Source organism: Hippoglossus stenolepis, chromosome 17 (assembly GCF_022539355.2).
Source record: "Hippoglossus stenolepis isolate QCI-W04-F060 chromosome 17, HSTE1.2, whole genome shotgun sequence".
NCBI lineage: Eukaryota > Metazoa > Chordata > Actinopteri > Pleuronectiformes > Pleuronectidae > Hippoglossus > Hippoglossus stenolepis.
In genome coordinates this window covers 18,596,784-18,618,693 of record NC_061499.1, presented here as the reverse complement: position 1 = coordinate 18,618,693, position 21,910 = coordinate 18,596,784, and the positions used below count along the sequence as shown (strand labels likewise).

General features: G+C 43.6%; 2 protein-coding genes across 10 annotated transcripts in view; both read left to right on the top strand.

Annotated features, from left to right (window-relative positions):
* arid1ab (AT rich interactive domain 1Ab (SWI-like)) overlaps positions 1-6,106 on the top strand; it is a 69,078-nt gene extending 62,972 nt beyond the window's left edge. For all 5 annotated transcript variants that reach the window (XM_035183126.2, XM_035183123.2, XM_035183124.2 and 2 more), the window contains 5 exons: positions 85-204; positions 372-468; positions 692-1,511; positions 2,533-2,663; positions 2,756-6,106. In XM_035183126.2, coding sequence (XP_035039017.2) covers positions 85-204; positions 372-468; positions 692-1,511; positions 2,533-2,663; positions 2,756-4,678 — 3,091 coding nt within the window. In that variant the 3' untranslated portion in view covers positions 4,679-6,106. The remainder of the gene's footprint in view (positions 1-84; positions 205-371; positions 469-691; positions 1,512-2,532; positions 2,664-2,755) is intronic.
* Positions 6,107-8,955: 2,849 nt separating this feature from the next.
* On the top strand, positions 8,956-21,521 carry LOC118124917 (gastrula zinc finger protein XlCGF8.2DB). 5 transcript variants are annotated; one of them, XR_004698783.2, is made up of 5 exons: positions 8,960-9,537; positions 13,974-14,365; positions 18,052-18,214; positions 18,375-18,718; positions 20,211-21,521. XR_004698783.2 is itself a non-coding variant. In XM_035183129.2 (4 exons), the coding sequence occupies exons 1-4, from the start codon at positions 9,252-9,254 to the stop codon at positions 18,665-18,667; spliced, it is 1,134 nt and encodes a 377-aa protein (XP_035039020.1). In that variant the 5' UTR covers positions 8,960-9,251; the 3' UTR covers positions 18,668-18,966. The 5 variants fall into 5 exon arrangements, 3 of the variants coding, with proteins under 3 accessions (XP_035039019.1, XP_035039020.1, XP_035039021.1); XR_004698782.2 differs by lacking the exon at positions 20,211-21,521 and adding an exon at positions 18,854-18,966; XM_035183129.2 differs by lacking the exon at positions 20,211-21,521 and having other exon boundaries at positions 18,375-18,966.
* The last annotated feature ends 389 nt before the right edge of the window (positions 21,522-21,910 follow it).

Sequence of the window (21,910 nt, the reverse complement as noted above, 5' to 3'; positions counted from 1 at the left end):
AAAAGTGGTTACCAAGTTCCTGTGTCCTTTTTTTTGTCTAGTTAAATCCAATGAACTGATAATTGTTGTTTGTTGCGTTCACAGACAGGAGCCAGGCATGGGCCCTGATGGCAGCATGGGACCAGGAGCTCCTCAGCCCAACATGATGCCTTCTGGAGCCGACACAGGGATGTACTCACCCAGCCGCCCTCCACCACAGCAACGGTCAGTACCATCTAATGTTTAGACTGGCCTGTGTTAGGAGGAAGATGGTTGTTTGAAGGGATGTTCCCGTGTAAACGTTTAAAATACAGCAGGATTATAAGCATGTGAATTTTATACTAAAGCTGTCTGAATAAAAATGGCATGAACTTTTTTGTTACTGTTCTCAGGCATGAGTCCTATCCCAATCAGTACCCTGGCCAAGGAGCTCCCCCTGGTGGCCCATACCCAAATCAACAGCCAGGAATGTATCCTCAGCAGCAACCGGTAAGAACGTTTTGTTCTGTGTTCACAAAAACTCTCATTTCAACTTGAATCCCTCTTTTTTAACATTTCACCAATTAAAGATATTTATAATTTATCTTTTATTATTGGTAGACATGACTACCTGTGGTTTCATTTTGTTAAACAGATGAAAGTATTATTGTTGTTTAAAAATGTTTTTCGTTGACATGATCCGTTGTTAATGCTGGATGTTTTCTGCTGACAGAACTACAAGCGTCCTGTCGATGGAGGGTATGGACCTCCTGCCAAGCGACATGAGGGTGAAATGTACAGTGTCCCCTACAGTGGTCAGCAGCAGCCAGGTCCACAGCCATCGGGGCCCCAGGGCCAACAGGACATGTATAACCAGTATAATGCGTATCCTGGAGGTGAACGAAGACCACCGGGCCCACAGGGCCAGTTCCCCTTTCCCTTTGGTCGGGACAGAGGACCGTCATCTGCAGGCCCCAACTCCCAGTCTCCAATGCCTCCCCAGATGATGGCGAGCCCCATGCCTTCAGGTCCCGATGGCCCCCAAGGACCAATGTGGCAGGGTCGCACTGAGATCGGCTACCAGAACTATCCCAACCGACAGGGACCTCCTGTACCCGGCCAGGGCCCCGGCTACCATGGCATGAACCGCTCAGAGGAGATGATGCCATCAGACCAACGCATGAACCACGAGGGCCAGTGGCCGGGTCACGTCAACCAGCGGCAGCCACCATTTGGCCCTGGTGGTTCTGGACCGCCCATGACCAGACCCCTGCCATCCACCTACCAGACTTCCCAGAACCACATTCCTCAGGTGTCAAGTCCAGCGCCCATGCCCCGGCCAATGGAAAGCAGGACGTCACCCAGCAAGTCCCCCTACATGCATCCGGGCATTAAGGTGCAGAAAGCCGGACCTCCAGTACCTGCCTCCCACATTGGCCAGGCCCCCGTGCAGCAACCCATGATCAGGCGAGACGTGGCCTTCCCTCCAGGCTCTATTGAGGCCTCACAACCTCACCTTAAACCCCGCAGGCGGCTCACCATAAAAGACATAGGTACACAACTTTTATTTCAAGCCTCACCCAGTACTTCCCAGATATGTACATGTATTAAACCACCTGGAATTAGTGACAAGAGCAAAATGTTACTCTACAATATGAACTATACACTTTCACAGAAGATGTAAAAGGTTGACTCAAAAACTGCCAATTGAGAACAGTTTAACAGAACAGCCAGAGTCTACAGGGCTGTGTTTGTTCCTAAAGCGCTGAATGAAAACGCACTCTAAATTCTGAGTATTTTTTTTAAATGACCACCTAAGATCTGAGGGATTTCTAAAGAGCTTACCAACGTTTATGAAAACATTTATTTCTCAGCCTCTGAAACAGATACAGATATGAAATATAAAAAGTGTTTAATAGCTTAAATGTTTGGCTTTTAATTTAAAATCATTGTCTTTTGCCTTAAGTTCATAAACATTTAAAAAAATAATATAAACCCGGCAGCTCTCCGAGATCCCCCTTTCTTCCTCCTCTTCCTCAAACATAGTGTCAATCTTATCGACAGAGTCTTGGTCAGTGGGTCAGCAGGAATATTGTCTATTTAAAATACATAAAACTGCTGTAATCTGCTTCCCCACCCCGCTTAGATCATCAGACATGTCTGAGCTGCTTCTTAAAAAAACTTTTTGCACCTAACTGTGCTAACAAACCAAACTACATCTCCCATAATGCATTTTTCTTTCCCATGAGTATTTTAGCCAATCATGATGCATTCATCAGTCACATGTCTTGAAAACGATGACATCATCTGTAGGGAGAGGCATGCAATTGTGTACCCGGTCTTAAAGATATATATATCGTATATATACTGGTATATTTGGCATATGTTGCGTCTGGTCCTAATGGGTTTTTGGTCACAGTATGAATTGCTACTAAAGGTATTTCAGAAGATCATCGTCCTTGAGGGGGGGAGCTTATTAAGAAGTTTTTATCAATTGTGTTTTTGGAATCAAACTTGGTACAGATCATTGAACCTGATCATAATCACATGCTTTCTGTTTGCGTCTTACCACAGGCACTCCTGAGGCTTGGAGAGTGATGATGTCACTAAAGTCAGGCTTACTAGCTGAAAGCACATGGGCCTTGGACACCATTAACATTCTGTTGTATGATGACAACAGCATTTCTACATTTAACTTGTGCTCGGTAAGTTGCATGTCACATCTGTTGCGCAAAAAAAGACTTGTCGCACTGAGTTCAGAAGCTTATTTTACTGACTGTCCTCTTTGGGTTCACAGCTTCCTGGATTCCTCGAGTTGGTGGTTGAGTACTTTAGACGCTGCCTCATCGAGATCTTCGGCATCTTAAAGGAGTACGAAGTAGGGGACCCCGGCCAGCGCACCCTCATAGACCCCAATGCTGCGGAGGACTCTGATGATGACATCCTCATGCCAGAGGGTGAGGACATGGACACGGATGAAGAAGACGAAGACGATGAGGAGGTAAAGGAATCAAAGGCCAACCCTGACACCTCCTCACCAATCCAGGTGAAACAGGAGGAGGACAGCTCCCAGAAAGACAAGTCTTCAGAGGACGAGGACGAGGAGAAGGAAAGGAAGCCTTCTATCAAGGAACCCAGTACCTCTACCTCAGGGTCCTCCGTGGACCCCAACCTCCACTCGGAAAAGCCCAAGCAGGCTAGCAAGTTTGATAAACTCCCCATCAAGGTCGTGCGGAAGAAGAATCCCTTCCTGCTGAACCACTCATCCAAGCTTGGGCAGCGGCAGAGCTTTGACAGCGGCTTGATACACTGGAGCATTGGTGGGGGGGACACTACCGAACACATCCAGACCCACTTCGAGAGTAGGATGGAACTCCTCAAGCAACGGAAACGCTTGCAAACGGCCGCTGAGAGCCGTAAGAAGGTCCAGCTTCTAGAGATGGCAACAGAAAATCCTGAGAAATCCAAATCCAATGAGGAGGATAAACCTCGGGCGCAGCCAACCCAGTCGTCTGAACCTCAGAAGTCTCTAGCAGAGAAGACCACTCCTCCACTTCCAATCAGCGCACCAGTCACTGCCACCATTGATGACGTACTATCTGCCCGTCCAGGGTCAGTCACAGAGGAAGTGGTTCGTGGAGGCGCAGAGGAGCAGAAGGAAAACGGCAAGTACTTGTTCAGCATCAACCCTGACTTCCAGAGCCGCCGCAACGTGAAGATCCTGGAGGACGAGCCTCACAGTAAAGATGAGACGCCACTCAGCACTCTGTCGGACTGGCAGGACTCGCTAGCTCGGCGCTGCATCTGCATCTCCAACATAGTGCGCAGTCTCTCCTTCGTCCCAGGTAATGATTTGGAGATGTCGAAACACCCAGGCCTCCTGCTGCTGCTTGGCCGCCTGGTGCTGCTCCACCACAGGCACCCAGAACGCAAACAAGCACCGGTCACCTACGAGAAGGAGGAGGAGGAAGATGAGGGCGTGAGCTGCGAGAGGGACGAGTGGTGGTGGGACTGCCTCGAGGTCTTAAGGGAGAACTGTTTGGTCACTCTTGCAAACATCTCAGGCCAGCTAGACCTTTCTATCTACCCAGAGAGTATATGCCTGCCACTGCTGGATGGCCTGCTCCATTGGGCTGTCTGCCCCTCAGCGGAGGCCCTGGACCCTTTCCCCACGCTGGGGCCCCATGGCTCACTTTCCCCCCAGAGACTGGTTCTTGAGACCCTCAGCAAGCTCAGCATCCAGGACAACAACGTTGACCTCATTCTCGCAACACCGCCGTTCAGTCGCATGGAGAAACTCTACGGCTCACTGGTGCGTCTAGTCGGTGAGCGCAAGGTGGCCGTCTGCCGGGAAATGGCGGTCGTCCTGTTGGCGAATCTCGCCCAGGGTGACAGCATGGCGGCTCGGGCTATTGCTGTGCAGAAAGCCAGCGTAGGTAACCTGCTGGGCTTCTTGGAGGACAGCCTAGCTGCCACACAGTACCAGCAGAGCCAGAGCTCCTTGCTACAAATGCAGGGCGGGCCCCAGTTTGAGCCCACGAGCGTTGACATGATGCGGCGGGCGGCCCGAGCCCTGCACGCTTTGGCGAAGGTAGAAGAAAACCACTCTGAGTTCACTTTGTACGAGTCGCGGCTACTGGACATCTCAGTGTCCCCACTTATGAACTCTCTGGTGTCCCAAGTGATCTGTGACGTACTATTTCTGATTGGCCAGTCATGACAGCCGTGGGGAGGTTTCAGCTCTGCCTCTTTCTGTTCCCCCCACCCTCCTTTTTTTGTGTGTATGCGTGTGCGTATGTCTGCTGAGAGAGAATGAAAAGAGCAAAACTGACTGTCTTTTTTTTTTATTTATGCAAAATCACCTCGGATTCCACTGTCTTTCTACCCCTGCTTCTCACTAAAGGAAGGAATATCATGAAGTAGCTGTGGATTTTAAACGTCTGAAATGGAAAGATACTGGCAAAGAAGATCAGATTGGGACCCAGGCATAGGACAGGAGTGCGCTGCCCTGCGGAAAGGACTTGTTTTTTTAATTAAAGAAAAATCTCCAGAAAAAAAAGAATAAACTGTAACCAAAGTTGCTGTCTCGTTTACAGTGAGTTTGGGGGATACGTGTGCTCGCTTCCTCCCTCTGGGGGTCGGCAGGGAGAGGAGGGCACAGACTAAACAATATTATGGTTCGTGTTTGGAGGCTACATAGACTCACGGACTGTGGTGTGGTATAATTGCTGTAACTTTGGATGCTATATACTCAGCCCCACAGGAACCACATTATTGGCTGTGAACAGACATCTGTCATGGGAGGCCTGTGCAGTAGATTGTAGGACTTTTTTCTGTACTGTACACCTTAAAAACTGTAAACATACTGTAATAATACTGTTTCACACTGAGATACGCTGGCTTGGCAGCAAACTGTAGTTTTTAAAAACAGTTTTAGTTAATGTCGAGAGAGAAAACGGCTTTCCCCCCAAAGTATGGTGAACCTACAACACCCCGACCTCTTCTCTTTGTCCCTTGATTGTATGACTTGACCCTTATATTAAAAAGTCACCTCTTAAGGACTGGTCCTCAACTCTAGATGCAGTCCGAGCTGCAGTGTATATATGATGTTGTACATTACACTTCTCTCTCTTTCTCAACTTCTGTTGCTCTTCACCATTTTTAATCTTTGACGATTTCCAGTCGCCCCCCCTCCCCCCTCCCCCTGCATCAAGTACGCCATGTGATTACTTGACGCCCGCCCTCTCCGTTCCTTTGGCGCCTCGCTCTGCTCGTATCGCGCTCCGGGTGTGGGGGCGGTGGGAGGGTGTTAAGCTGCTGTCCAACGCCACCCCCAACAAACACAACTTCAAGTTTCAGTTTGTCTCCAGTCTGGGTGTAGAGAATATAACAAGAATCATGTCTGCGGTTCCATCTGAGCTCCTTCATAAATGACAAACTAGACCTTGATGAAGAAACCATTTTAATTTTGTTTATTTTTTTTTCCAGTGATGCGGATTCTGCATATTTGTATTTCAGATGATGTAGCTAAAACTTGATGTAAATTCCTCTTTTTTTCCTTTTTTTGGCTTAATGAATATCATTTATTCAGTATGAAATCTTTATACTATATGTTCCACGTGTTAAGAATAAATGTACATTAAATCTTCGTAAGACGTTTGCTGTGGATTTATTTATTATTCCCCTCATACACGGCTGAGGCAGCAGCAAATAGGATGCTGAATTTTTCATTGGGCTCGCACATCACTCGCTCAGAGACAAATTGACACATATGAAGCAGTGTGCAGCGTGTTTTGCTGACAATTTTGATATTTGCCCACGCCTCAGACACGGCTCGGCGGAGTACGCTGCTTATCGAATGCACAGCCATGTTTTCCATCCCTGCAGTGATTGACATCTCACCCCGGTGTTCGGGCTGTCGTTGTCCCTGGATCATATGTGCTGATATTTACATGTGCTGTATATGTACATTAGTGGGGAAATTGATACATACAAATTAGCTTGAAGCTTTTATGTACTATAAGATTGTTTTCTTTATTCTTATTCCAGAATAAAGTTGATATTTTGCGAGGAAGCTGCACTTTAAAACCGGATCAAATCAGAAACATGCTGATGGAAAGACAGTTTTCATTTGGAAGGGGGAATTGAAATACTAGAGGAAACAAAAAAATCATTCAGTAAGAGTTCTGAATTTATTTCCATCAATGTCTTTAATAAAGAGACAAAGTATCATGCATAACGCAGCATGATGTGGTTTTACTTAGTTAAGCTTCACAGAATCAGGAAGTCTCACTAACATCGGTTAGCTGCTTTCACACATGTACTGAGCTCCTCATTCTCCGGAGGGGCTGTATGTGAGAACAAAAATGTCTCACTGAGAGCTTCAAGAGTTTCTCTGGCCAGCCCCCTAGTAAAAACTCAGGAGAAATGTCCTTATGAGCCGATGTGAGAACACAGCAGGGGGTCGTCTGGAGGATTCACCGTGAGCGAGTAGGTGTGTTGATGATGTTTCTAACATGCAACAGATGTAAAAATACCTCAGGATGAAAAAGTTGCCATACAGGTAGAAGACACTGACAAAGATGTCATGTGAGGTTTTTGGTGACAAGAGCAGACGCAGGTGTTGATATTGATGTAAATAAAAATGTGATCTCCATAACAGAATTAACACGTTACATCCTGCCTCTCCCTGCTGCACCTGAACACTCTGGAGAAATGTGTGTGTCTGAGCATAGAATCTGCTGCTGCATTGTTCATGTGGGAAAGTCTGGACCCAATTCTGCGGACATTCCCCAGAGTTCTTGTCTGAAAAGGGCTTTGATGAAATCATTGGGGTAATTACAAAACTGTCCACAGGATGAGTAACAAGCAGTCAAGTGACAACACTTTAAAGAAAATGTGCTAAGTCCAAAACAACTCACCCTAACCCCTAACCTGGACAGAGGACTAACCAAACACTGACTGTTACTCGTCTAAGTTCATACCTGTCAGTCCTGTTGTTTTGGTCCCTACAGTCGTGTTTTCATTCCCTGTACTATTGCGCTCTCTAGAGGTCAGTTGTAGGTATTAGCACAGAGAACAGGCCGTCTTTGAGGAAGAAGTTAGTCATTCAGACGACTCGCTTTAACATTTTCATTTATTTCTTAGAGAAAAATTCATGGATCTTGATATTTATGAGTTTGTGCAATTTGGTGCGGATCTCCGAAATAATATAAATATATTTAATTTAAATATGATTTTGTGGACATATGAGTGTCATCATAGTTGTTTTTTGAGAGTAGGTTACACATAGTAAAACAGTTTTTCTGTTTGTAAAACATAAAATGCTATGGAGGACTGAAAAAAAAAAAATTACAGTTTTCTGAAAATAAACTATTGTAATTAAAAACTATTCAGTCGAGATAGCAAAAACAAATAAAAAAGAAAATACACATAAGAAATCATCACGCAGTCATTATCTTTAGACAGTGTATTGGGCTCAACGAGGGAAAAACTATCAAAATCCTAATATTTCCCCCTAAAAACCTTTATTAATCCAAAAATGAACTAACAGTGATTGTACAGTAGGTGTGGATGTTTTACCATTTCCTTTTCTCATTCTTGTATCGATCAACATCTTTATGTACATAATATATTGTTGAAAGGCTGCACTCCGTTCTATTAGTAGCTGTAGCATAAGCAACAAAAGGAGAAGAGCATCTACAGACATAAACAGCCTGAGCTGATTCTCTTGACAGTGGTGGGGGGAGCTGGAGCCACTGCCCGCTGACATTGGGAGAGAGGTGGGGTTCAACCTGGACAGGTCGCGAGGTCATCACAGGGCCAGCAACCATTCACACTCACACCTACTTCATGGTCTTTGGGAGGAAGCCGTGGAAAACACTCGCAGACACAGGGAGATCTCCAGACAGATGGTGCTGGTCGGCTTTCAGGTTCAAACCTTCTTACTGCGAGCTGAGAGTGTAAACCGCTGCACCACCATTATTGAATATAAACTATTATTCTGCCCTGTATTGCTTGGTACTCTGTACAATTTGAATCTAAATATAAAAACAACAGTCGTAACAATAGACATAGGTCCTAATACTTTTACGTGTGAACTCAGACTGGACTCGTAATTTGACTCATTCTGTCTCCATGTTTCTTTCACTCTACAGGTCCACGCTGGCAGAAAAACACTCAAGCACACACACACACACACAAACACACGTTTGTACACCTTACCTTAACCCTAACCATCCAAACTAAATGCCTAACCCTAACCCTTCACCTAACCGAATTCTAACCCTAGAACCAAGTCTTAACCCCCAAACAGCTGTAAATGAGCGAGCGCATACACCCACACACCCACACCCACGAGGGAATTCATGTAATCTGGGACATAAAGTGGGACACCTCAGCTCCAGACTGTTTATTTCCTGTTCTAGCAAAATCTAGTCAACAGGACTTTTGCTAACATGGATGTCATGTGACTGAAATCACTTGACTTCTTGGGGGTAGAGTCACAGAAAGGGGCGGGGGAAGTGTCAATCAGAAGCTGCCCCTTGGAATTGCAGGACAAGGTCAGTGACATGAGATTCTGACCAGATTCATGTCAAACAGGTTTGATCGCTTAGCCACCGTTAGAAAGCAGCTAACGTTGACCTCCAGTCCAGCAGAGGTCGCTGCTCGCTCCGCGCCGTGCTTCGCTCGCCTCTACGCAAACTATCGTTGACGCGGAAGTCGGGGTCTGTATTTACCTCCAGCTGACTCTTTGTTTGCTCTGGGACTCGAACTGCGAACGGAACAGGACGATGTGCGCCGTGCAGCTGATGCGGGTGTCAGTACATGAGCGGATCAGCGCCGCGGCCGAGGACTTCCTGCTGCAGGTGGACAAAGGGCCGGAAGCGGCTCGTGTCCTGCTGCTGAGGCCGCTGCTCCTCGAGCGGCTGAAGGCGGCGGCGGAGGAGATCGTCGGCCTGTTCGAGGAAACCGTGGCGGAGTACGAGGACATCGTGCAGCGGTCGGAGCGGGAGATCTGCCGCCAGAGGAGGCTGCTCGATGCCGTGTTGAAGCCCGAAGTCAGGCTGCACCGAGCAGGTCAGTCCCTGCTCCCTGGAGCCGGAAAAACCCGAGCGGTGCCGAGCTGGAGATGGCTGCTCGTGTTTAAGAGATGGGCGTCACCAAACTTATTTAGTCTGGTGCACTACCGCTAGTTTTTATAACGTCCATCCTTTTAAAAGTGTGTCTGTTGCTTTCAAAACGATGGTATTTATAAAGATAATTACATATATTACACAAATCACATGACACAAAGCAGCCATTAGTTTCAACTCTTATTATATATAAAATTATAATAACATAGTGAATCATAGTAAAAATTGATAAAGTAGATGACATGACATATCATATATGAGGGGCCATTTAGGGGTTCAGTATCTTGCCCAAGGACACTTCGGCATTCACAGGGGAGGACTGAGGGATTGAACCACCAACCTTCTGGCTGGAGGACAACCACTCTACCCATCAGCCACAGCCGCCCCCCTAGATAAGATGGATAAAATACCAACAACATAAAACATGTTCATTTGCTGTTTCTTAATCATAATCTTGTTTCCACACATTCAACTGTTTGTCTTCCTGATGGCAAAACATCCAAACAGGAAGGTGTTAGCATTTTGTTTACTTAATTTGATTGTTTATGAAGATTTCCTAATATTTTTAAGCCGAAGTGAAACAAATTCTTTTTAATGAGTTAGAATCTGTAAAGAACGTTTAACACTTCCTTACAGCAATGTTTGGGCAAAAAAAGTTATATGTTCAAGGAAAGTAAATATGCTGGCATTTTTTTTGCTTTAAGACGATTTTGCATCTGACTAAAGCAGTTTTCAAACATGACCTCCGGATGATGTTTGGAGATTTGGGTCTGGAAGTTCTCTGGAGTTTGCCTTCCACACATGAACAATGCAGTAGGAGGTTCTCGGGTCAGACGTGTTCATAGCCACACACAAATCTCCAGTGTTCCGGTGGGGGGGTGCAAAAGCAGGATGTAACATATTCATAACGCTTCAGAGATCACATGTTTTTGTTCACAGCACATCAACTCCGGCGTCGGCTCTTCTCACCAAAAGCCTCTTTCGTGTGTGTCTTCTTCGTGTGTGGCGCCGCTTTTCATCCGGAGATATTTGTATTCTTTTTGATTAGTTTTTAAAATTTTGCATCTGTTGCGCTGAATCCTGCGGAGGATCTCCCGCAATTTTAGAAAGTGCGCAGACTATCACTCGGACATTTGTGTTCACGAACACAGCCCCTCCGGAGAATGTCTGGTAGGGCAGGGCGATTAATTGAATTTCAATTACGATTATGGCTTCCGACGATTATGAAAACCAAGTAATCGACAAGAAACGATCTCTGTTGTTCACATAGGCAGAGTTTCTGCTGTGTGTATGCAGCGGCGTTGCAATGGGAGGTTTCTGGTATAAGGACTGTATTTCAATAATAAAAGTCAGGCTATGTACTCAACTAAATACCAGAACACCACAAAATGTTTGCCACTGCTGCTTGGGGATCAGGGCAGACACAAATCATAATGTCCTTATCCTTGTACCGAGCTGTATTACCCTGCCGTGTGTCCTCACTTTACACAATAAAAATGAACATCAATGGTATTCAGACGTTATTAGGACCTGAACAGGGCAGAAGTTTATCTATGAACATAAGTATGAATTCAGCGGTTTGTTATAAGTTCTATGTGTGAGTAATTAGAAAAGGACAGAGGAGCAGTGTCATGCTGCTGAGCTCACTCCGACAGTGTAGATAATCTGTTAACATGTCTGCACCATTCCATTGCAGTGGCAGATCCTTGCGACACTGACAGAGCTGTTCTCGTCGAGGCAGTTGATGCAGTGACAGAGGGATCGCTAGGTGTTGCCTGTGTATCACAATAGCTCAGGGTTTGCATCTCACTGATAAGCCGCGTTTCCAGTGTGACAAAGGGCAAGGTTTTTTAACCTAATGTCCAAGAAGGTGCCGGCTGCAAGAGGGTAGTTGCACTCAGACGTGGTTGCTCTTCGAAGAAGAGAGATCGGAGGTATGACTTTAGATCTTTCATGATCCGACACCATCAGTTAAATAAACTACTAAAATGTCATTGTCAGTTTGTGTGGAACTCATCTAAAGCATAACCATCCCATCAACCTGTTAAAATATCCTTTGTACCAAATATTAAAATTTTACTCAAACCATTTTTGTTAACAGAGCCAGAGAGTCCCTTTTGTTTAATGTTTTGGTTGTGTGTGGTTTTTATGTTTAATTTATTTAGGATAGTTTCACATTTTTCCAATAACACACTGAATGTTCTCAAATTCAAAGTTTATTGCACTTTGGAAGATTGTACTTGCATTGTTATATTGTCATTTTATCATTGGTATAAAATGGTCTCAAAATGATGTAAATAATATAATTTATAGCAATAATTTCCGGGACAATATATCATCTAACAAAATGTGTTATTGTGACAGACCTCCTCACTCCTGGTTAACGTCCACTACATAACGAGTATGCCATGTACTTCTGTCTGAATGAAATAGCGTGGAACAGATCAATATATACCATCATGCATTGCGTGAGTAGAGGCAGAGGAGATAATAGGGAAATATGATGTGAAAACAAAACTGCGCTGCTCTATATGCAAATAAACACTACAGGGCTGAATCCTGCTCAGAATTTGTGGAAGAAGTTGTATTCAGTGCCACATTAAACTCGTGTATGAGCCTGTGTGTGTGTCACATGTTTCACCTGCACTGTCAGCAGCTGCAGGAGTGACGCTGTGCAGGATTTTATAACTGAACTATATGAGCAGGACACACTTTAACTTTCTCTGACTGAGGAAATCTGATGTTTTCACACCACAAAGAGTTGATGAAGAAAGGCATTAATAGAGAAAGGAGAAGCGTACCCCCGTTTGCAAAGATGAAATATGTTTAAAAAAAGAAAAAAGACAAAATGCAGCAACACTACTGAGCCAACACAATGGGACAAACACACAAACGTTTTTACACAAAGAAAGAAATAACTATGTATAGTGTTTGCCGAATTTACAAGAAGGCTCAACTAATAAAAAATTTGTTGGAGACAGCGGTCCACAAACTTGATACAATTTCTCTTCACTCAACAACTCTCAAAAGTGCACGATTTTAAAGGGAGTCTGGTGATATAGCAAAACACAAACCTCTGCCGTTTGCAAAAACAATGACGATACTGCGCATGTGCAACTCTCAGCAGAAATAAGAAGAGAAGTAAAATGCATCACTCGTTAGTGATTTCCACCATCAGCTCCGGGGGAAAAACTAAAATTTGCGATCAGATAACTAAAGTATTTACTGAAAAAAATGAAGAGTGAGCCATCTCAATTCCTTCTCACCTCATTTGAGAGTTACACTTCATGAGTGACAGCTGTTTGTTTTGCCTCATCTGATCAGAATTTATAGAGTCGGCCATAATATATGAATGTTTAAACATATATGTATAAATGGACATTCAGGTCCAATTAGAAATCCTTATTAAAGTTCAGAGAATAGGAAATAAAATACATAGATCAAATATAAGAATGAAAGTTACAGAGACAATGAATGAATTAAAAAGAAGATGTGACTTACTGAAAGGCAGCAACAAACATTTGATTTAAAAGGAGTGAGAGTTGTAGCAGACATGAAATCTATCAATCTATCTATTATATATAATTAAATATATCTATATTATGTACAAGGGACATTCACCATCTTGTCCTATATTCTAAAATCTTTAGTGTGTATTGTCCACTGACTGGAGGTAATGTGGCATGCTTTAATTAAACGACAACAATGACGTAATTACTGGTGCGAAACAACCGGAATCGTGCCAGAGATGTGTTTTGTTTTTTCGTTCTGTTGATTTGCTGCTTCCTTTGCAAACACTAAAGTATTTCTGCTTTTTGAATACGCTGTTAGATCACAGGGTCGCTCCAGTACAGGGGCATCCGGACCAGCTTTCAAATTAAAGGGTGAGAGTCTTTAGGTTTATAGAATTTGACTTTCATTAAAGTTTCATAGACCGATTCAGGTGGTGGTGGAGACAGGCTTTTTGTATTGACAGCAGTGGTATATATGATCCACAAAGTTTTCAACTGCTGCAAAAAAATTAAGAGCAAGGGGATGATCGGAGGTAGGCTCGGAACTGGAGTGTACAAAGTGACCAACTGAAGGAGAGGAGCGACACTGTCCTCACCTCCAAAGTCTAAACGTTCAATCGGGCGGTGTTGAGGAGTTGCGAGCACATAGGGCTGTGCGAGTTCACGCTTGTCTCGGCTCGTAGAACTGCAGTTGTGCAACTGGAGCAGAAATGCTCACTGGTATATCTTTCTGCTCACAGATACTGTTCTGTGCTCTTGCCAAGTAGAAATGTTCCCTTACCAGTGTGGTTTTGCAGTTGCAAATGTGTTTTTTTTCACGTGTGCAAATAACTTAATAAATGTCATCCCACTCTACTCTCCCCTGCAGACGTCCAGCAACTAAAGGTGAACGAGGAAGCGGTTCCTTCTGAGTATCAGGATTGGATCCCCAGTGTGGACCAGGAGGACTCAAAACCCCCCCACATCAAAGAGGAACAGAATGAGCTGTGGATCAGTCAGGAGGGAGAGCAGCTTCAAGAACTGGAGCAGACTGACATTATCAAGTTCACATTTACTCCTGACACTGTGAAAACTGAAGGAGATGAGGAGAAACCTCAGTCCTCACAGCTTTATCAGGGTCAGACTGAAGAGGACAGAAAGGACTGTGGAGGACCAGAACCAGCCAGGAACTCTGGTCCTGATGTACATTTACAACCATGTCCTGAGGACACGACCATAAACACTGATGTTGATGGGATAGAGACCAGGGAACCTAAGCCTGTAAGTGATATGAGATGTACAACTGACAAGAAACCATTGAACTGCTCAGAGTGTGGCAAAAGGTTTAGCCGTATGTACTATCTGAAGGCACATATGACAGCTCATACTGGAGAGGAACCTTTTAGTTGTTCTGAGTGTGATAAAAGATTCACCCTCAAGGAACATCTGAAGTCACACGTGAAAATTCATACAGGAGAGAAACCTTTTAGCTGCTCTGTGTGTGGGAAAAGATTTAGGATAAAGGGAGATATGCTAACACATGTTTCAGTTCATACAGGAGAGAAACCGTTTAGCTGCTCTGAGTGTGGTAAACGCTTCAGGCTGAAGCGTCAACTGCAAACACATGAGACCATTCATACAGGGGAGAAACCCTTTAGTTGCTCCGAGTGTGGTAAAAGATTTGGTCAAAAGGAATATCTGAGATCCCACATGAGGACTCATACGGGAGAGAAACCATTTACCTGCTCTGAGTGTGGTAAAAGTTATCACCATCAGGCCGGTCTGCAGGCACATTTGAGGAATCACACAGGAGAGAAACCCTTCAGTTGCTCTGAGTGTGGCAAAAGATTTAATCACAAGAGCTGCCTGCGGGTACACGAAAAGATTCATACACGACACCAACCATTCAGTTGCTCTGAGTGCGGTAAAAGATTTGATGACGAGAGTCGTCTGCAGATGCATGAAAGGATTCATTCACGAGATCAACCATTTACTTGCCTTGACTGTGGACAAAGATTTAGTTATAAGGCCAAACTAGAGGCACATTTCAGAGTTCATACCGGAGAGAAACCATTTAGTTGCTCTGAGTGTGGTCAAAGTTTTAGTCGAAAGGACAGTCTGCAGATACACGTCAGACTTCACACAGGAGAGAAACCGCTCAGTTGCAGCATTTGCGACGAAAGATTTAGCTGGATTTATCAGCTAAAAGCCCATCAGTGTATTGGTGAGTCCTCGCAGCTTCATCCGAGTCAGGCTGGGGAGGACAGAGGGGACTCTGGAGGACCTGAACCAGCCAAGGATTCAGGTCCTGATTGACATTACTGTTTTCACGACTGAAGACTCTTCTGAACCTGAGACTGAAGACAGCGAAGTTGGTTAGAAATAGACAATGGGACCTCAGTCCTGTCTGGACACAAACAATTACAAACTCCCTGTAAGTAGCATTTTTTGGTTTGTGAGGTAGGTACTGTAATAATTCATGTCTTCTTAAATTTAAGCTTCTTAAGTTGACAAACATATAGCATGATACCCACGTGTTAATTTTTTTTTCAGGACAATCTTAGGTTTGAACATACAGAGGCTCAACTTAGAGCTAGACCATTGTGTAAAGAGATAATTTGGCCCTAAAGTTGAAACAGTTAAATGCTTTTGTAGAAATTCTTCAAGTTCGTTGTGAAAATACATCTTCACACATGTTGATAAATTATTTAGTGCTTGAAATGGATTTACTGAAATCTTAGTTACTTAATAGCAGTGGAATATATGTATATATTGTGACATAACTGCCAAAATTAAATTTTTTAAAAACATTTTTTGAATAGAAGTGTTGTTTGTCACTCTGCTTGCTCCAATTGTTTGAGGGACTGAGTTCAATTGGGACTGAATAATGACTTCATACTATTATATCAAGCTTAATGGAATGTGTGCAAATGAAAAATTAGCCTTACAGAAACGTCCTTGTCCCAAACTAGCGACTTCAGTAGCTTTAAACTTCACTGTTCTCTTTGGCAGTTTTCCATGTCTGGTGTCCAGTGGGTTTTCAAGTGAGTGTTGATTGGTTGGTATCACAACAAACACAGAGGCAAAACCAATCCCCTATTTGTTCAAAGGTAGCAACAGATGACGTGTGTGCCACTTTTTCTTCACAGGCTCATAACTCACGTTTTGAGTGACATTACATGAGGCAGCAATCTTTTACGCCTCCTCGCCGGTGACAGCCAGTGGCCGGAGGCATTATGTTTTTGGGTTGTTCATACGACCTTACGTTCGTCCCATACTTGTAAACACAATATCTCGAGAATATCTTGATGGAATTTCCTCAAATTTTTGTACAAACTTTCATTGGACTCATGGACGATCTGAACAGATTTTGGTGGTCAAAGTTGAAGATCACTAACCTCACAAGTACATTTTTTTGCCTTTTGAACCCGATATCTCTGGAACGCCTCGAGGGAATTCTTTCACATTTGATGCAAACAATCACTTGGACTCTAAGATGACCTGATTAGATTTTGGTGGTGGAAGGTCACATGACCTCATGTTGTGAATGCAATATGTCAGGAATGCCCAAAGGGGTTTCATTACATCTGGCACAACCATTAACTTGGGCTCAAGGATGACTAATATCACTGTGTTTTTCACTTTTTGGAAGGTGAAGGTATTATATAACAGTATTCCTTTATTTTGGAAGGAGAAACCTGCCCCGTCTAGTAATATCTTTCTATCTCTAAGTCTTGTCGTATGTATGGCATGGCAGCGGTAAATGACGCCTGGAGTCACACCGGTGTGGTTTTGGGACGTGCTCCACTGGGGCTGGTTGTCCATGAATATAAGGTGGTTACTCGCACCCAGAACCAAACCCAGTGTGCAGATTGACACCTTATTTTCATGGACATGATGTATTAAGTGGTTGAAAAGGTTGCTTCCTTGTGTTGCACTTGTTTGTTTGTCTGCACCTGTAACAGGTCAGTCCGTCTGTGTCTCAGTCCGAAAATAATGAAATTATCCAAAGATCTGGCAGAGATTTTGACCCACAGTTGTTTACCACTGCTGTAGTTTTTCTGAGGACGTTGAATGTTGGCACACTGTCGCTTGTTTATTTTAAATTTTATTCAAATTGAGTAACAAATCCTTGTTGTTCAATAACACCAATCTCAGCACTGCACTTTTTCTGGGCAATTTATGATAGACATGCCAGGTGTGTAGTTTGGGAGATATGCGCTCCGCATACAGACAGACAGACACCAACATACATATATATATATATGAATATAAAATAGGGGAATTTCACAAGGAGAGGCAGATATATAGAATAATATAAATGGTATACATAATACAGATCGAAATTCAAGACATTTTCAAGAGGACACTAATGGAGAGGGACCTGGATGCAGCCATAATGGTGGATCTCCACATGAGTATGTGCAATTGGCGCCTCCGCAAGAGCATGTGCAATAGCCACCTCTATAGGTGCATGCGCAACAGGTACCTTAGCAGTTGCATTGTGCATGTGCGTGCTTTATAACATTTTAAGGAAGTTATATGAACTTTTTTGGCTTTGCCAAGGTTGTATTCAATGTTTATCAAACTTTAATATATCGAACAATCATCAGTGTGATATAGTCACAATTTGAAAATGCCAAGTGACTCCTACCAGTTAGCTAATGTTAGCATTTTAATGCCATAGCTGCAGGACAAGTAATGTAAGCACTTATATCTAGAGTTAAAATGTTTGAATCACGTTGGATTAGCTTGCTGGGCAGCAGGGGTTGACTCGGATGGTACACCTAGAGATTCAGAGCTTGCAGTGTAGAATGCAGTTGACTAACCTGATAAAACCACAACTAACCATAGTAGGACCTGGCTTAAATACTGCCAGGCAAACCAGCGTATGTATATGTTACTGGTTAACTTCAGTGTGAATCTAGAATGACCCATAATAATCCGAAAATGTAATTGTTTTCCAGATGCACCCGTCTATAATCAGGAGTGGACGACAGTTAGTGAGCACATCCCACCACGGTTTTGAACAGTTTGGTTGTCCTCTGTGCCCGAAATTCATCACCTCACGAGGCGACACGATACGGAGACACCTGAACGCCCACGTACATAATGCAGTGCATCTCCAAGGTGAGTAGATGAGAGGCATTTGCTGAAAAATGACATCCTTTCACATGAAAATGTAATGCTGAATGACATTTTTGTGTTTGCAAACACAAGTTAGGAAGTTGTTTTGTACGCTTTTGTGTTTTTGAGGTGTAAAGTCAGTAAGGTTCCTTTTTCTTTGCAGACATCATCATTTGCCGATGCAACATGTCGTGCAGAGGCACTGGTCATTACCACTGTCCAAACTGCGCTAAGACAATCATGCGCAGAGAAGATATGGTGTTACATGTGACTGGATGCAAGAGAACAAGTGATGTAACACCAACGCCAGGTGAAACAACCTCCTTGGTCTCACACCCATCACGGACACCTAGAGCTGATATCAGCCCACCTGCACTATCCCCATCATTGGTGTTCATTCCAAGCATTTGCTTCACAAGAGATGTCAGCACATGCTTCAGGATACACAAAACCTGATTCGGAGAGTTGAACCTTCTGGATTTTGTCACAGATGTCATGCCACCAGGGGTACGAATCATGGTGGCATTGCAAAAACCTCCCGATGAAACTGAATGAACATATTTTGCTGTTATACTGCAGTATATAGTCGTCATTGATATGTTTGATATTTCAAAAGATGGGATCATTGGTTCACTGTTTCAGGTTACCATTAAAATCCTGGAGGTACAAGGACACACCCGGTGCCAAGCGCAGGTCACCATGGCCAGAGGGAGACAGATTTAAATCTTATTCAAATAAATGAATATATAAAGTGAGTTGTTGTGATGTGTGTTAATGACGGTAAGGGGAAGGTGGGGCGGGGGTGCAGTGTTACAGTGATTAACCATTTAGAAGCTTTATGGCATTTGAGAAATTTATTCTTGTGGTGGATGCTCTTTACAGAATGAACCAGGGGAGCACATGGAAGATTGGCTGGATGGGGGAAATGTGGGAAAATCATTTAATTTCATCCTGATTGTAACATTTTGACATAGTCATGATGAAGAATGAATAGTGTAGGGACACATGCTTGTTATATGGGGTTCAGGTAAAGCAATGCTTAGATTTACAGATTTACAGTGTGCTTGCTCCTAAAGGAAATATGGAAGCTCATAGCCTCCAAAGAGGAGACATTGTTATACAGATCCTATGCTGATAAGCAACAACGTAATCGTCGGACCCAAAGGGTGTTGGGGGGCCCACCCCCGGTCCCACGTGGGCCCCCATGGATGAGCCAATGTTGGCCAGTCATAGATTGGCCAACATGCAGCACCTCGCGGCGCCCTACAGCAGAGATCTATCCCTGAGTTGAACAGACCAACTGACTGCACTCAGAGCCTGCTTTTGATTCCAAATAGCTAAACAATCAATTGTGAAGGATCTAGCCAAGATGCTCATCGTGGAGCACAGGTCAATGGCAGCCTCGTTGAGCGATGTTTGTGACTGTATCTCACCATAGCCGTAACTGTTGCCACTTCAGAGTGCTCTTCTTCAAGCTGCTGCCTGTGCGTGCATGCACGAGTACGTACTTTAATTGGAGGGGAGGGAAAAATATTTGCATCATGGTTATGTTACGCTGCTGCTGATGAGACAGATTAGCTTGCAACATCTACACATAGCCTTAGACTAGTTTTGCCTAACATACGTTTTACATTGTTTGTGTTTTTCTACTATTGACTGTGTTCCTTGCTGAAGTTGTTTGGGTTACACCTTTGGTCAGTTTTTTGTTTAAATTCCGGTGGTCAATGGGACCCATAATATAAAAGATGTCTCTTTATTTTAACATTACAGCTGGGTTAATTTTGGATTTGAGAACAGGATGCAATACAAAGAGCTACGGGTCACTGCCTCTCATCAGAAGCAGAGTCAACAAGTTCGGCATTGACCATTCACATTGTTTCTAAGCGATTTTCAATAGAAGGGGGTGTGAGGTGTTGTCCATGATGGATTTCAGCTTCATCCACTTCCACAGTGAGGTCCAGAGGGCAGTCCAGAACCGAGCTTTCTCTTTCCCTCTCAGTGCCTCCACACCCCCAGCAGACCATGGTGTACAACACTGCAGATGTCTCCACAGTGTCGTAAAAAGTCCTCAACAGTGTCCTGCCCACTTGGAAGGACCTCAGTCCCCTCAGCAGATGGAGACGACTCTGGCCCTTCTACTGCACGACGTCTGTGTTGGTGGACCAGTCCAGCACAGAGTGAGCTGACCTGCAGGATGAGCTTCAACTGGAAGAAACTGTCAATAAGGTGAAGGAAAATGTTCTTTAGAATTATTCACAGATATTAACCTGCCAATCACTACATAGTGAATTTCAAAAGACATAAACTTTACCTCATTGATTTATTGATATGGCTTGAAGTCTTGATACTTGTAAATCAGTCATTTTTACTGTATCAATTAACAGAAACTACAAATTCAATATCCCACATAAGTAGTTAGACAAAGAAGTATATGTGGAATATACCTTAAATATTGTGGGCCGTAGTATATTCCACAACATGAGATAACGCACGATCATCATTTACATCTGAACATGAATCACAATGAAATGAGGCAATTTACCCGTGAGTGACATTTTTCTATAGACAACATAAACAGCAGCAGATGAATTAAACTTCATCCTCACAAGAAGTAAACAGTAAACAAAATTGTATTTGGGTGGAATAAGCCTTTAAAACCATAGGGTCAAGAAATGTGGTCCTCACCCTCCAGTATTGCAGGAAGATAATATGGCCCAGCAGGGGGCAGTAGCGTATCAAAAATGTGTGCCGGATGTTTGACCTGTTACTTTTTTTAAATAAGCGAATAGACGGTAAATAACAGTAATCCAATGGTTTAAAACCAATCCAGTGGCAAACATCTCTACGTCTGAGGTTAAAGGGTTAAAGCCTTCCTTTTTGATAAAGCTTCTAGTTAGAGTTGGTTCAGGTTTGTCTTGGACCAGCTCTGTTATGCTGCTATAGGTCTAGAATGTCAGGGGACACAGGACACATGCAGCTTCTCCTTCCTCCTCCCCCTCTTCATCACACCTATATGTGGCATCAGTTCATGTTACTGACTTAACTTCTTCCCTGGCATCCGTGTGCCAGGAGATCCAGGATCTCGGCTGCAGCGACATCGCAGATTGTGATGGTGGATCATGGATTGTGGTGGCATCTGATGGTGGATTATGTTTACACCTAGATTGCGTAGATATACAATTTGCGTACTCACATTATTTGCAATACCTCTTTCATTACAGTTTCCATTGCTGCTCCCTTCATCTCTGTCAGACTTTTTCTTTGAGTTATGCACAATATCTATATCTGTCTGTCCTGGGAGAGGGATCCCTCACTTTTGACTCTCTGTGGTTTCTATGTTTTTTCCCCGTTAATAGGGTTTTCTGGTGTTATTTCCTTACTCTTGTTGATGGTTAAGGACAGAGGATGTCCCACCTTGTTAAGCCCTATGAGACTAATTGTGGTTTGTGAATATGGGCTGTACAAATAAGATTTGATTGACTGATAATAAAAACACATGAAGTAAAATGACTGCACACAGGTCTTGAAAGCTCCTTCTAATTTGTACAGTTATAATATAAAATATACCAGATAAAAAAAAGAAATTATCTTTCAAATAATTTGAGATTTATAAAATGAAACAAATTTCACATGATGGTTCAACTTCCCCCCGTAAAATTCATAGAAGATATTGGCAGAAAAGACATAACAGAAAAATCA